The 13575-nt window shown below is 26.9% G+C and overlaps 2 protein-coding genes across 2 annotated transcripts; both read left to right on the top strand.

Moving 5' to 3' along the window:
• The first annotated feature begins 9628 nt into the window (after positions 1-9628).
• LOC134838344 (HMG box-containing protein 4) lies at positions 9629-10947 on the top strand. The gene is made up of 2 exons (XM_063853855.1): positions 9629-9722; positions 9783-10947. Exons 1-2 carry the CDS (start codon positions 9698-9700, stop codon positions 10787-10789), a joined length of 1032 nt encoding a protein of 343 aa, XP_063709925.1. The 5' UTR covers positions 9629-9697; the 3' UTR covers positions 10790-10947.
• An 886-nt stretch (positions 10948-11833) lies between these two features.
• On the top strand, positions 11834-12809 carry LOC134838186 (N-terminal Xaa-Pro-Lys N-methyltransferase 1). The gene is made up of 2 exons (XM_063853664.1): positions 11834-12065; positions 12116-12809. The coding sequence occupies exons 1-2, from the start codon at positions 11861-11863 to the stop codon at positions 12724-12726; spliced, it is 816 nt and encodes a 271-aa protein (XP_063709734.1). The 5' UTR covers positions 11834-11860; the 3' UTR covers positions 12727-12809.
• Positions 12810-13575: the final 766 nt, after the last annotated feature.

The following is a 13575-nucleotide window of genomic DNA, read 5'->3' as shown; positions in this document are numbered from 1 at the left end:
TAAATTAAATGAATTTTTTAATTATTATTTTATATTTTTTTATTTTAAATTAAACCCAAGTTAGCAGCAAATTCTAAAAAAAAAATTTTCAAAAATAAAAATTTTTATTTAATTTTTTTTTTAATTTTATAAAAACGAATTTTAACTTTTATTTTCGTTAAGAGAGGAAATTTTAAATTTATTTAGAATTATCTTCTTTACGGTATTTTAACAAAAAAAAAATAGTCAACTAAACTTCAAAAAGAGCATTTATTGAAAAAAAAATGCACTAACGACAGTAACAATCAAAGCAACAACAACATCGAGAGAGGAAAAGATACGAAATCGGTACAAGAATGAAAAAATTACAGAATAATAACGTGCAATTTTTTAACCTTTGCCACTCGATAGTTCTACTGGTCTCTACGTTCGGCACAAAAATAAATGCACTTGATCGAGACACACACACAAGGTAATTTTGCGCAAGTGAATGGTAACTACGTGACTCGGCGAATTGCTTTTGTTGTGCGCGATCGCGTCGTACGTAACAAAAAGCATGTGCCTGACTATTTTTTGATTTAATTCGATTTTTTTCCTTCTTTAACATTGTTGTAGTTGATGAGAGTCCGAAATTGATATCACTGCGAGTGTGAGTGTGTTAAATTTAAAATAACCCCATCATTAGTGCAACCTTGCAATGTTAATAATATGACAAGGGATTCCGAAAGATAAAGACACAAAATATGAGAAAATCATAAAAGTCCATTTTCTTTTATTTCATGCCGTTTTTAATGACACACATTCTCGTATTTGTTCCCTAATACCGACAAGAACATGTGTTGCAGAAATTTATGACTTTTCTTTCTTCATGTCTTCAACTTTTACTCACATTCGGAAGACATCATTCTTGCATTAAATTTGTTCGAATCATTTTTAGTTTTAGTTCGTACAAGTTGGATTAAAGTTTTTTTTATAGAGATTAAAAAGGTTTCTCGTAATAAAAAGCTGTTTCGTGTAATTTTAGAGAGATAAAAATATTAACGAGGAGTCTCTCTGGATTACTTTCTTCAATGGAAGATGTTCAAGATGTAGTTGATGGAAGGTAGAAGAAAATTTTAATGAAAGGTAATAAAAATGCGAAACTTTTCTCATTAAAAAACTAAATTGGAATGGAAGTTCGACCGATATCAGCATTTCATCGAAAAATAAATGGCATGAGATTTTTTGATAATTTTGTGTTAGTTAGGCCTAAAGTAGTCGAAAAAACCTAAATTAAAAATTCTGGAAAGAGTTTTTGAGATTTTTTGTCAAAAATTTTTAAGTTTTTAAGTAAATTTTTTTTTATTTAATTATTTTTTTTCAAAATTATATTTTAAATAATTTATTTTATTTACAAAAATTTTAATAATTAAAAAAATTTAAAAGAAAACATTTTTAATTTAAAAAAAAGGTATTAATTTAAAAAATTTTTAATTTTTAATTTAAATTATTAAAAATTAATTTTCGTAAAATTTATTGCTTCTTTTGAATTAATTGAAAATTTTTATAGTATGATAAGAAAACATTTTAACGAAAAAAAAATAAATAAAAAATGTTGAGTTAAAATTAGCAAAATATCAATTTTAATGTAAAAATTACTGAAGGACGGTATTAAAAAACTCAGAAAATAAACTTTTAACTTCCTTGAAAAATATTTCAGGTCTCTTAAAATATTTTTTTTTCACCCTCAATTTCTCAAATAAGACCTAATATTGACTCTAATTGACCAAAAATGAGTCAAACACTCGTCAATAAATTTCCTTTATTCCATCAACTGAACAAGAAATATCTCTCAAGGACAAAAAATAAAAAAAAATACTCACATAAATTAGATTAAAGAACATCCGTCAGTTCGAAAAAACGAACGAAAATGTTTTTGTTATGTTTTCACGTCTTTTTATGTCACATTTCGTCATTTCTCTTCCATTACGTAACAATTGTCCTTGCCCTTTATTTTCCGTGAACTCAACTTAAGTGTTGAAAATTGAACCGCAACACATACGAAAAACAACCCTTAATCATACGAAATGTGTCAAATATGTACAAGGGACGATGCGCTTCTCTGCTCCGTAGTTACCCATATTTTATCGCCGTGAAGTCCGAAGAAGATAAATAGAAACAATATTTACAAACAAATGGTGTGCTTTATTTATTTGACTCTCCTCCGCTTCTTTTCTCTTCTTGGTTCGATATTAATATATTAGATGATAATAAATCAAGATACGCGTCTCTGAAGACTAAAATATTTTTTTTTTTCGTTCTTTTTGAACACATGAGACGCTTGATTGGATCGAACTACAAAAAATTATGCATTAAAGGATTTTTCGTATATGATTTATTTAAGTTATTTCACGGTTTTTGGATAAAAAAAATTTTTTTTTTCTTAAAGATGACATTTTTTTTATTTTTTTCAATATTTAATTTTTTTATTTTTGTTAATTTATTATTTTTTTTAAATTTTTTTTTTTTTTTTTTTATTTTTTTTATTTTTTTTTTTATTTTTTAAATTTTTTTTTTTTGATAAAAATACTTTTTTTTCACACAAAAGGAATTTTCACTTAAATTTTTTACTTCAATTTCCTTTTATGTAAATTTTCATTAACATCTTGTACCTTTTAATTTTTTTTTCTGCATTTTTTCCTTCATTCACTGAAGCAATAAATTTTATCGTCTGGAATATCGTAAAGTGTTTAAATTTACTCGAATTTATTTTTTTTTTAAAGCAAGAAGGACCCTAATTTGTATTTTTGTGTTGAATTTGATTATTGGAGCAAATAAAAGTGAACTTTTCTTTAATGTTGTCGTCGTTGTCTGTATTAAAGGTAAAAAAAATCCGATTTTCTTATCGCACTCGATTAAAGATATAATCTAAGTACTCATTCCATTGATCTTTGACTCCCCGAATGACTTTTGTGGCTTGACTCGGGATTATCGGAGACTTCAAAAACGTTAGACCATCAAAATAATGCGGCAAATAATAATAAATATAATCATAAATACACTTATGATCTCTTTTTATGATTGGCAAACATTGCGTACACACAATTTTTTTTTAAGACAAAGCCATTGAATTAAGTACATTCTATCGCCATAAAAAGCGACTATTTACCCGAATTGAATTACAATAAATAAATAAAAAGAGCATAAAAAGGCGAATCAATTGTTAATGTTATTATCTCGAAACAGCGAGTGGATTGTCGTAAAAGCATAAATGTATCGAATTATTGGAATAAATATTTCATAAATTGTTTCACACTTAATACTTTTATCGTGAGTCGTAAAATTTCGGGAGATTTTTTTTTGTTTCAAGAAAAAAAAAATTAAAGGGTAAGAAAATCATGCTCCATAAAACTCGTTAATTAAGTTTGTTGCCCGTCTTGCAAATTAAACAACAACAAAGATTAGTCAGAGATCGTTAAGTTTTAAAGCAACCTGCTTTTCAAGCATTATCAAATCAAAATATCACAAAAATACTCGCCAGCGGGAGATTGCAAGGCGAAGATTACATTTTACGTGTATAAAACGCAAAAGAGGATGCTCAAAAGAGATGATTGAGGGATTACACATCAATAAATTTTGCAAATATGAACCTATTTATCATAATTTTTGCGTAAAAACAGGTAACGTTGGGCAATTTAAAAGAAAAATTGTTGGAAATTTATCAAATTTTTTTTAAAAGTTTTTGGTCTGCAGATGAATTTTTTTAAGATTTAAATTTTTTTTGGTAGAGATATTTTTTTTTTAAGTTTTCAATATATGAAAATTTTTTAAGTCTTAAGTTACATTTTTTGATCAAAATTAAAAAATTATTAGTTTAAATTAATAAAGAATAAATTAATTAATTTTTTTTTATAATTTTTATAAATAAAAAAATTAATTTAATTTTTTTTTTTTTATAAAATAATTTTTTTTTGTAAAATTAAATTTTAAAAATTTAAAAAAATAAAATAAATTAATTTAATTAATAAAAAATAAATAATTTAATTTTTAAATTATTTTTTTGTTGGTTTGAATTAATTGAAATATTTTTGAGCTCAAAGATGCTTTTTTAGATAATCAAAAGACATTTTAACGACTTTTCAATAGAATTTCTTCAAAAAAAAAAATTTTTTTTAAATCGAAAGACGTCAAAACTCTCATCAAAGTAATTTTTAATCAAAAAACGCATCATAAAACGGCAAACAGAAGCTTCTTACATGTAAAACTAAGTCAATTACCGTCAACATCATCTCCAACATCGATCCAAACTGAACTAAATGGTGCATAAATTAAATTGTAGCAGAAAACAAAGATTAGAATCAAAATTTATTTCTTCCCAAAAGGAAACTAACTCAACTTACCACTGTCTTATCTCCGCATTTTCAAGTATTTCGCTTCAAACCTCTTCTCGTTGTTGTTTTTTTGCAAGTTGATGGCCCAAAAGCATTTCTTAACTCTTCTCTGCTAAAAGACGGGAGATAAATAATTTTTTTAAACAGGTTAATGCCTTTTGAAATTAATTTTCTTCACATTTTTTGCTGTTAAAAAAATGAAATAAAAAAAAAATGCATAATAAAATTGTAACGCCTTCAAGTTATAAATTTTATAATTAAAAGGACACCAAAAATGATTCATTGCTTCTTGTTGTTCTTTTAATTATTCAAGTAATTTCTTATCCCAAAGTGTTGGCGTACGAAAAAAAATAAATAAATTACGAAAGAGAGAAAAAATTAATGAAAATGGTCCCTCGGAAAGTGTCGCGCCCGAGATAATAACTCTTCGCGTTCGCGACATAACTCACAAATCGGATGAAAAATGTCTCCCTCAACTCAAATAAAAACTAATAAAAGTGCGATTCTGAGAGTCTTGCATTTAAATAAATATTTTTTTATTTTTTTTTACCTCGAGTCGCGATGATGATTATTAAGTGTGAAATTTTTTTCTTTTAAATTTTTTTTGTTAAAAGATAAGCGAAATTCATAAATCAAAAGCGATTCAGGATAAGAGTAAATCTCAAACACCCTCGAGGAAAATATTTTATTTAAATTTTTTATTAATTTTGAGCAATTTTTTACTTTTTTTGCAGCAAAAATAGTTCAAAGGTAAGAAAAATTGAAGTTATTCATGCAAATGTGAGTTCATCAATACTTTTTTTTTCAGCTGTAAGTAAAATGATTGTCCTTCACACCCCCTTGAACGATACAAAAGTAAATTTGTGAAGCACACAAAATATATTTACACTTAAAAAAGCAAGTAGAATGTCCCTTGAGTATCCTTTATTATTCAACATTTTTCTATTTTCCTCTTTTTTTCTTCCTCAGACTTCGCACAAAGGCGAAAAACGAAAGAAAAATCGACAAAATCTTAAGTGTTAAAATGTAACATAAGCCAATTTGGTCAAATTGACCTTTAAGCACCCTCAATAATATTATTCAAACGATACTAACATCAAGGAAGAAAAACGACGACGAAGGATGAAAATGCAAGTCTGGAGCATCTCAAATTACAAATACATGACGGGACAGAAAAAAATGGTAATGAAATAAATGTCATGTGAGGATGAACGAACGAAAAAAAATGTAATTGCTTGATCATTAATGCAAATAGGTGATAATTTTTGTGTGTGTTTTGCGACGAAGGGTGCGTTGAACTGTAACTATGGGTATGTCAATGTCAGCGAAAAATGTCATAATCGTAAAGTATGTTGGTGACATCGATGATTTTTTGTCGTTCGATGTTTTAATGGGATTTGGGGAGTTGACTGAATTGAGCAAATGTTTGAATTTTCTCGTCAAAAGTTGATTTTGAGATTTTTTTGTATCAAATTTTCTTAATTTCTGGTTTGAAATTTAATATTAGATACAAAATTGTTAATTTTTTGAGAAATTTTTGATTAATTTTTATTTTTTAAATATTAAATTACGAGGAAAAAATTAAAAAACAATCCAAAAAGTGTTAAAATTGCAAAGATTTAGAGAAAAACTTAAAGACTTAAAAAAATAAAAAATATTAAAAATAAAAAAAATATAATTAATTAAAAAATAATTATTATTCATTAAATTTGTTTTAAAATATTTTTAAAAACTTTTTTTAAATATGTACATTTTTTAATTATTTTTTTATATATTAATTATTTTTTATTTATTAATTATTTTAAAATATTTTTTTCATATTTTTTTGAATTTTATTAAATTTTCATATTTTTTTTATTTTTTTAATATTTTTATTTTTTTAGTTTTAAATATTTTTTGTAAATTTAAAAAATTAATACAAAGAAAATTTTCAACTTTTTTGTAAAATTGATTTTTAACGGTTTAAAATTTGACCTTCAAAAGTCCTTGAGTCATTTTTAAAGAAATTTTCTCATTTCAGATGCTTTTGAATATTTTCTAAAATTTACTTTCGTCACCAAAACGTCTCATCTGCATCTCAAAATTGACAAAATCTCCCTTTTATGCCCGAAAATGGCATTTTAATAAGACATTATTAAAGAAATGCTGTTTAAATCATGATTTATATGCATTCCATTGACGTCTTAATATCGCTCCAATACTCTCAATACCTTCCGAAGCAGCTTTTCTAACAATAGAATCGTATAAATTTATAATAAAGAGGGTGATCAAAATATCTTTAATAATAAAAATTGCATGTACCTTATTAGGCGGAGACGCTACGAGACAAATGAACATCGAACGACACCAAAAATGATTTAAGGGAGACATTTATTTGATGTGTTACTACTACTATTATTGCGATTATTATTAATATCGGCCCGCAACTCGAAGGTAAGGAGGGTTATTAACATATTTAGATAATAAAATTTAATGTTTATATTATGTCGAGATACGGATCAGCTTATCCCGAAAAGAGAAAGAAAATCAATAATTTATCCTTTTGTTTCAGTTTTTCTCTTCTGAAGGTCAAAAACGGATGATTTATGACACAAAACGTTAGTTATTAATTTCTCCAGATGTTGGAAGCAAAAAAAAAAAAAAAGTTGGGCGCCATTCGAGCATAAATTTATCATCACACGAGAAGAAAGACGAGAAGCACAACGGAAGCAGCTACTTATGCATATTACAAGACATTTTCCTCGCACACACACAGACATCAATCCATCGCATCGCGTGCTTTATGCGAAACAAAACGAACGATCTTAACTTGAAATAAAAGCGCTTACACTTGGCAAATTAAGGATGACGAACACGTAGTGCGCCATAACGTGATCAGAATTTTCGCGATACACTTTCTTGTCTTCTCTTGTCTTGTGTCTTGTGTGTGTGGAAGATGATTTTTGCGTGGAAGGTAATATAATTTTCGTGTCTGCGAAAGAATTGCAGCCAATGGAAAAGACAAAACGGTACATTGGAGTTAACAACTTGCTTGTTTGTTTATCTTTTTTTTTAAGTTTTGTGGCGAAGGAATTCAGCGAGAATGGAAAATTTTAAGGGTCTTAAAAAACTTATTTTTTTTCAGCAGGAAAAGGAAAAATCCTTATGATAGTTTTTAAATATAATTTTATTTCGTTAAAAATTAATAACCACAAAAAAATAATTTACCGTATGTCATCTTAAATCAGTACAGAAATTAATTTAATATTTTTAATCCGAATCGTCAAAATTTTGAACGATTCAAGTAATTTTTGTACAAGTGTTCATTCTTGAAAATGTTCCAAATTTATACAAATTGAACAAACTGAAAGTCGCTTGAAAATTGATTAAAAAATATTTTTGCAAAAAAAAATTTTGGCCCTTTTGTTATTATTTCTTTTGTCATTTTTTTAAAAATTTTCAGAATGTTCAAAAATATTTTAATTTTATTTTTTCATTGTAACTTTTATTTTCATTTCAAAAAATTTTTTTTTTTTTTTTATTTTTATTTAAATTCCTTAAAATATTTAAATCTGTAAAAAGTTTGTTTTTCCATTTTTGTAATAAGTTTTTATTGCGGGAAATGTTTGAAATAAAAATATTTTTAATTTTTTTTATATAAAAATAATATTTTAAAAAATTAAAATTGATTTAAAAGAAATTAATTAAAAAAAATAATTGATTAAAAAATAATAATAAAAGATTTTAGAATGTTCAACTATTTTTTAAATTTATTTTTTTATTGTAACTTTTCTTTTCATTTCAAAAAAATTTTTTATTATATTAAAAATGTTCAAACAAAAAAAAAACAAAATTATTTTAAAAATTTAATTATTTTTTTTTTGTTTTAACATTTCCCGCAGTTTCGTGCACTGCAAATTTATTAAAAAATATTCAGAACTTTTTTTATCTCTCTGAAATACTTCATAGATTCAACTTTTTGTAACAATTCTTATAAATTTTCATTTGAATTTATTTTCTGAACTAAAAGAAAACCTCTAATTCAACCACTAAATTTCTCTCTATTCAATAAATTTCCTTCATTCACCGAAATTTTCCTTTCATTGTTCAAAAAATTACTCAAATATTTATTAGATTTAAAATTTCTCTCCCTCCGTTCCTTTTTTTCGCTTGCATTTGACGTAACAGACAACGTAACACGAGCGTTGACAAGCACCAACAACAACAACTGTGCAATGATAAAAGGTAATCATCGTTCGAAAATCCTCCCTAATTACTGTATTGTATTACAAATAATTTAATTTGGCGAATCTTTTATATTTGCTTAATTCGATCATCAACTTTTCCAACCGCGTTGACAAACATTTACGGGTGACATAACTTCACTTTGGGGCAATCAACGTAAATTTTTGCGAAATGCAACAATGTTTATTTAATTGTAACCCTTTCGCCATAAATTCGGCGTGGATGCCTTAATGATGGGGAGGCACGGATTAATTTATGTGTGTGTTTCATTGGAAAACAATATAATTTTGTTTGTGTGAGTGTTTCGAATGTGGGAGTATTTAAAATAAAATGAACTTCACGTAATTTCTGGTTTGGTAATTTAATTATCTTGTAAATTTCATGTCGCAGGGCATGCAAATATTTTCGTAATTGCCCGCAACATATGAATTGTGTCGTAATTAATGGTTCACTTGTGTGTCTTTGCTTGCGGTTGTTTTATTGGAGATAAACGAGGGCGAATGAAAAATATCCATGGGAGTGAATTTGTGCTGAAATGGCGAAATCTTGTGAGAATATCTTCATGAAATGTCCTAAAATGGTAAATTTATTAAGAAAAAATTTGAAATTAAAAAAAAAATTACCTTATTTTTCAATTTTCGTGAAAAATTTCCTTGAATTGAAATTTAAAACCTAAAAAAGTAAAAAAAAATTAAATACCTACCTTAAAATATTTAAATCTGTAAAAAAATTTTTTTTGTAATAAATTTTTTTTGGATACGATTTTCATGTAAGATAAAAATTTTAACATTAAAAAAAATGTTTGAAAATTAATTTAAAATTAATAAAAAATTTTTTTTAAAGTTTTTATTTTTCATATTTGATAATTTTAAAAATTTCCTTTATTTTTTTCATCAAAAAATAATTTTTAAAAAAATTAACCACGTGACTTCTTTTAAAATTCACGCGCAATCAAATTTTTGCCGTTAAAAACTAAATGGCGCTGTTGTCTTTTGAATTTACGTGAAGGCAAATTATTAAAATTAGCAAATACAATTTATCATTTTCATTCGTCTCAATTTCAAACGTAAACAAACATTTAATTCTCCAAATTTTAAGTGAAAAACTCGAAAAATCACACAAAAATGGAGCCCAATTCGGGTGCAAAAGGTAAATTTTCACGCCAACTTTAAAAATTTCAAATTCTCATGTCAAAATTGTGTCTTTTAGATACCGTAACGGGCGTTTCTCGAAGCGGTAGAATCTGCAAAAAGTCAACAAAGCTTCAAGACTTTCAATCTCCCGAAGAAATTGACGTTAAACCTCGAAAATTGTCTCCCAACAAAAACACTGCTCGTTTATTGGATTTTCCATCGCCATCGCACACGAGCCAACATGAATCCGAATCATTTGGCGGCGAAGAGTCATCCGAAGAAAGCCCGTTGCCCGAAGACGATTGGAATTCAAACGCGGGCGGAAGTCGAAAAGTCCCGCATCGCAGTTTGTACATGCAAGAAAAATCCTCGAAACGTCAAAAACTCTTGAAAGACGGAACAATTGTCATGAGCAAGGCACAACGAAAGGACAAAGGCAAACCCCGATTTACGGCGTACATGCTGTGGGCGAAGGAAACGCGACAGCAACTCATGGATACAAATCCCGACATGGATTTCGCCTCGGCTTCGAAGCGATTGGGCGAAATGTGGGCAAATGTTCCGGGAAGTCACAAACATCAATGGAAACGCAAGGCGAAGAGACTTCAGACGAAAATCAAGAAAAATGCAAATAAAACAGCAGCTGCTCAACAACAAGCGAATAAAATTGCAGCTTCGAAGGCAATGTCAGCAAGTACCGCGAGACGCGCCGCAAAACGCATCGAATCCGAAGAACAACTCAAAGTACAAAAAAGTCAGTTGCCTCCGGGGAAGAAAATTACCGGATTGTCTCTGTCGCCGGCGGAAAAACCTCCGAAAATGCCGAATTATCAACCTTTGGATATCGCGGCGCATCTCAAGTTGCTCGGAGAAAGTTTAGAAACGATTGGCGAGCGATTAAAAGAGCACGAAGGACAAATCACGGTATCAGGAAGTCTTTCAGTGCTATTAGATAGCTTACTTTGTTCTCTCGGACCATTAATGTGCTTGACGACGCAAGTTCCTGAACTGAAATTGGAGAGATTGGGTCCAACATTTTCCAATACACTCGATAATATTGCATATGTAATGCCCGGATTGTAAAGAAAAAAGTTTGAAAAATACAATTTAAGTACAAAAAATTAAAATTTTCTTGATGAATTTTAAATTTTTAATCAAAGCTATAAAAAAAAATAAATAAAATTATTTGAAAAAAAATTGTAAAATTTTTAAAAATAAATAAATTAAAATAATTTAAAAAAAAATAAAATAATTTAATTAAATTTATTTGCACAAAATAAAAAATTTAATTAAAAATTTTTTTAAAAATAAATTAAAACAAAAAAAATTGTTTTTATTCTTAAAAAAAATTTGAGGAGTTTAAATTTTTTTTTTGCATTAATTTATTTGAATAAATTTGAATATTTGAATTTGAATAAATTTTTTTGAAAAAAATTAAATTTCTTTTAAAAAAATTTTTTAAATTTCAAATTTTTTTAGGAAAAAAAAAAAAAATTAAATTTATTTAAATAAAATTTTTTTTATTTCGAGTGCGAGAATTTTTTTTTAAGTTAAATTTTTATTTTTTAAAAAAAAAATTTTAAAAAAAATTTTCAAATAAATTTAAAAAAAAAGTGAAAAAATATTGAGAAATTTAAAAATAAAGACTTTTTTGTATAAATTTATTTGAATAAAAAATTGTAAAATATTAAAAATAAATTTAAAAAAAAAATAGTAAAAAAATTGAAAAATTTAAATTTCAAAAATTTATTTTCAATTTTTAAAAAATTTTTAAAGATTTCTAACACAAAAAATCATTTTAAACTTCAAAATGGCAAAATTTAAATTTTTGTTGATATTCAAGAATTCCTCCAAATATTGTTTGTGTCAAAATCCAGTCAAAACAAACCACAAAAAGTAATCATGTAAAAAATTATCAAAGCGTATTTTTATAAATTTTCATCAAATTTTAATATTTTTAGCCATAAAAATGAAAAAATCACAAAAATTTTTGAAAAACTTCATCAAAAGACAGACCTTTAAAGCACTTTTGGCTCGAAATTTCTTCAAACGAATGCTTTTCAATACACATTCAAGCATCTACGAGAGCATTAATGTGTGTTAGTGTAATTAAGTTGTCACATTTTAAAACGTCAAAAATTCCATGGGGTTAAAATGAGCGAAGAAAATGTCGAAAAATCAGCAATTTTGGGCGATGACACGACACAAGAACCAAAACGACCTCTTTCTAATGCAAGTTTGGAGTTTTTCGAGATATTAGATGACGTGAAGCAACTTGCACAACAGACGAATGGCGAAGCGTCGTCGTGCAGCGATGAACAATATTACAACAACGCGAAAAAATATTGGAATAAAATAAGTAAGTCTATTAAAATTTCAAAATTTTCAATTAAATGTATGATTTTTTAGATGCTGATGACGATGGCATGCTCGGAGGTTTCGCCAGCATCTCGTATTGTGATACTCAAGGATCTTCCCAATTTTTACAAAGCATTTTTCGGAGCAAACCATCGCCTGCGCGAACATATGCTTTGGATTGCGGCGCCGGAATTGGACGAGTTAGCAAGAATCTCCTCATAAATTTCTTCGAAAAAGTCGATTTAGTTGAGCAGGACGAGAGATTTTGTGAACAAGCACGCGAAACGCTTGAAAAAACGGGAAATTTGGGAGAAATTTTCAACAAAGGCCTTCAAGAATTTGACCCTGAGGAGGGAAAATATGACGTAATTTGGTGTCAATGGGTTTTGTCGCATCTCAAAGACGATCATTTGGTGCAATTTTATCAACGTTGCATCCGGGGTTTGAGGAAAAATGGCATGATTATCATCAAAGAGAACGTCACGTCGTCAAACAAAGTCGAGTTCGATGCAAATGATTTCTCCGTCACGCGTCCCTTGGCTAAAATGAAGGAAATTATTAAGGAAAGCGGGTTGCGAATTGTCAGGGAACAAAAGCAGCACAACTTTCCCAAAGGCCTGTATCCAGTTTACATTTTAGCTTTAAGACCGGTTGTGAAATAAACAGAAAATTAGCTTTAAATGGCACTAAATTTAACAGTTAACAAAGAAAATTAGTATTAATATGAATAAAAGACGAGAGCTTACAAAAAAAAACTTGATATTTTAACGTATTTTAGAAAATTTGTTCTGAACATTAGTTTTTCGAACAAAATTTGAGCTTCATACTTTAAAAAATTTATTTTTTAGCGAAATTTTTTCAAAAAATAATAAATAAAAGTTTTAGATTTGCAAAATTTAAAAAAAAAAGTAAAAATTATTTTTAGAACAAATTTAAATTTATGACATTTATTTTTTAATAAAAAAAAATAAATTTGATAATTTGACATTTTTTTCTTGTAAAATTTTGGGGTTCAGGCTTTAAGAAAAATTATTTTTTAGCAAAAAAATTGAATTCGAAAATTATTTAAAATTTGAATTTATGAAAAAATTAGCTAAAAATTTGTAAAATTTTTTATTTGTAAAAATTAATTTTTCTTGATTTTTTTCAAAATCAAAACTATTCAAACAAAAAAATTTTTAAAAGTTTCAATTAAATATTTATAAAACTATTAAAAATGATAAATTAGAGCACTCTGATAAATTTTTATCCATTTAGAGCAAGATTTGACAAAAATTGCTTTGACACAGTTTTTGACACAGTTTTGCTCTTGATTTAGTTTTCAAATCAAAACTGTGTCAAAGAAAAAATTTTTTTTCAGTTTCAATTTTTTGGCAGTTTTGAGTTGCAAAATGATTAAAAATGATAAATTAGAGCCCTCTGACAAATTTTTATCCATTTAGAGCAAGATTTGACAAAAATTGCTTTGACACGGTTTTTGACACAGTTTTTGACATAGTTTTTCTCTTGAT

Source organism: Culicoides brevitarsis, chromosome 1, assembly GCF_036172545.1.
Source record: "Culicoides brevitarsis isolate CSIRO-B50_1 chromosome 1, AGI_CSIRO_Cbre_v1, whole genome shotgun sequence".
Classification (NCBI taxonomy): Eukaryota; Metazoa; Arthropoda; class Insecta; order Diptera; family Ceratopogonidae; genus Culicoides; species Culicoides brevitarsis.
The sequence above is the reverse complement of the archived record's forward strand: the minus strand, read 5'-3'. Positions and strand labels throughout refer to the sequence as shown.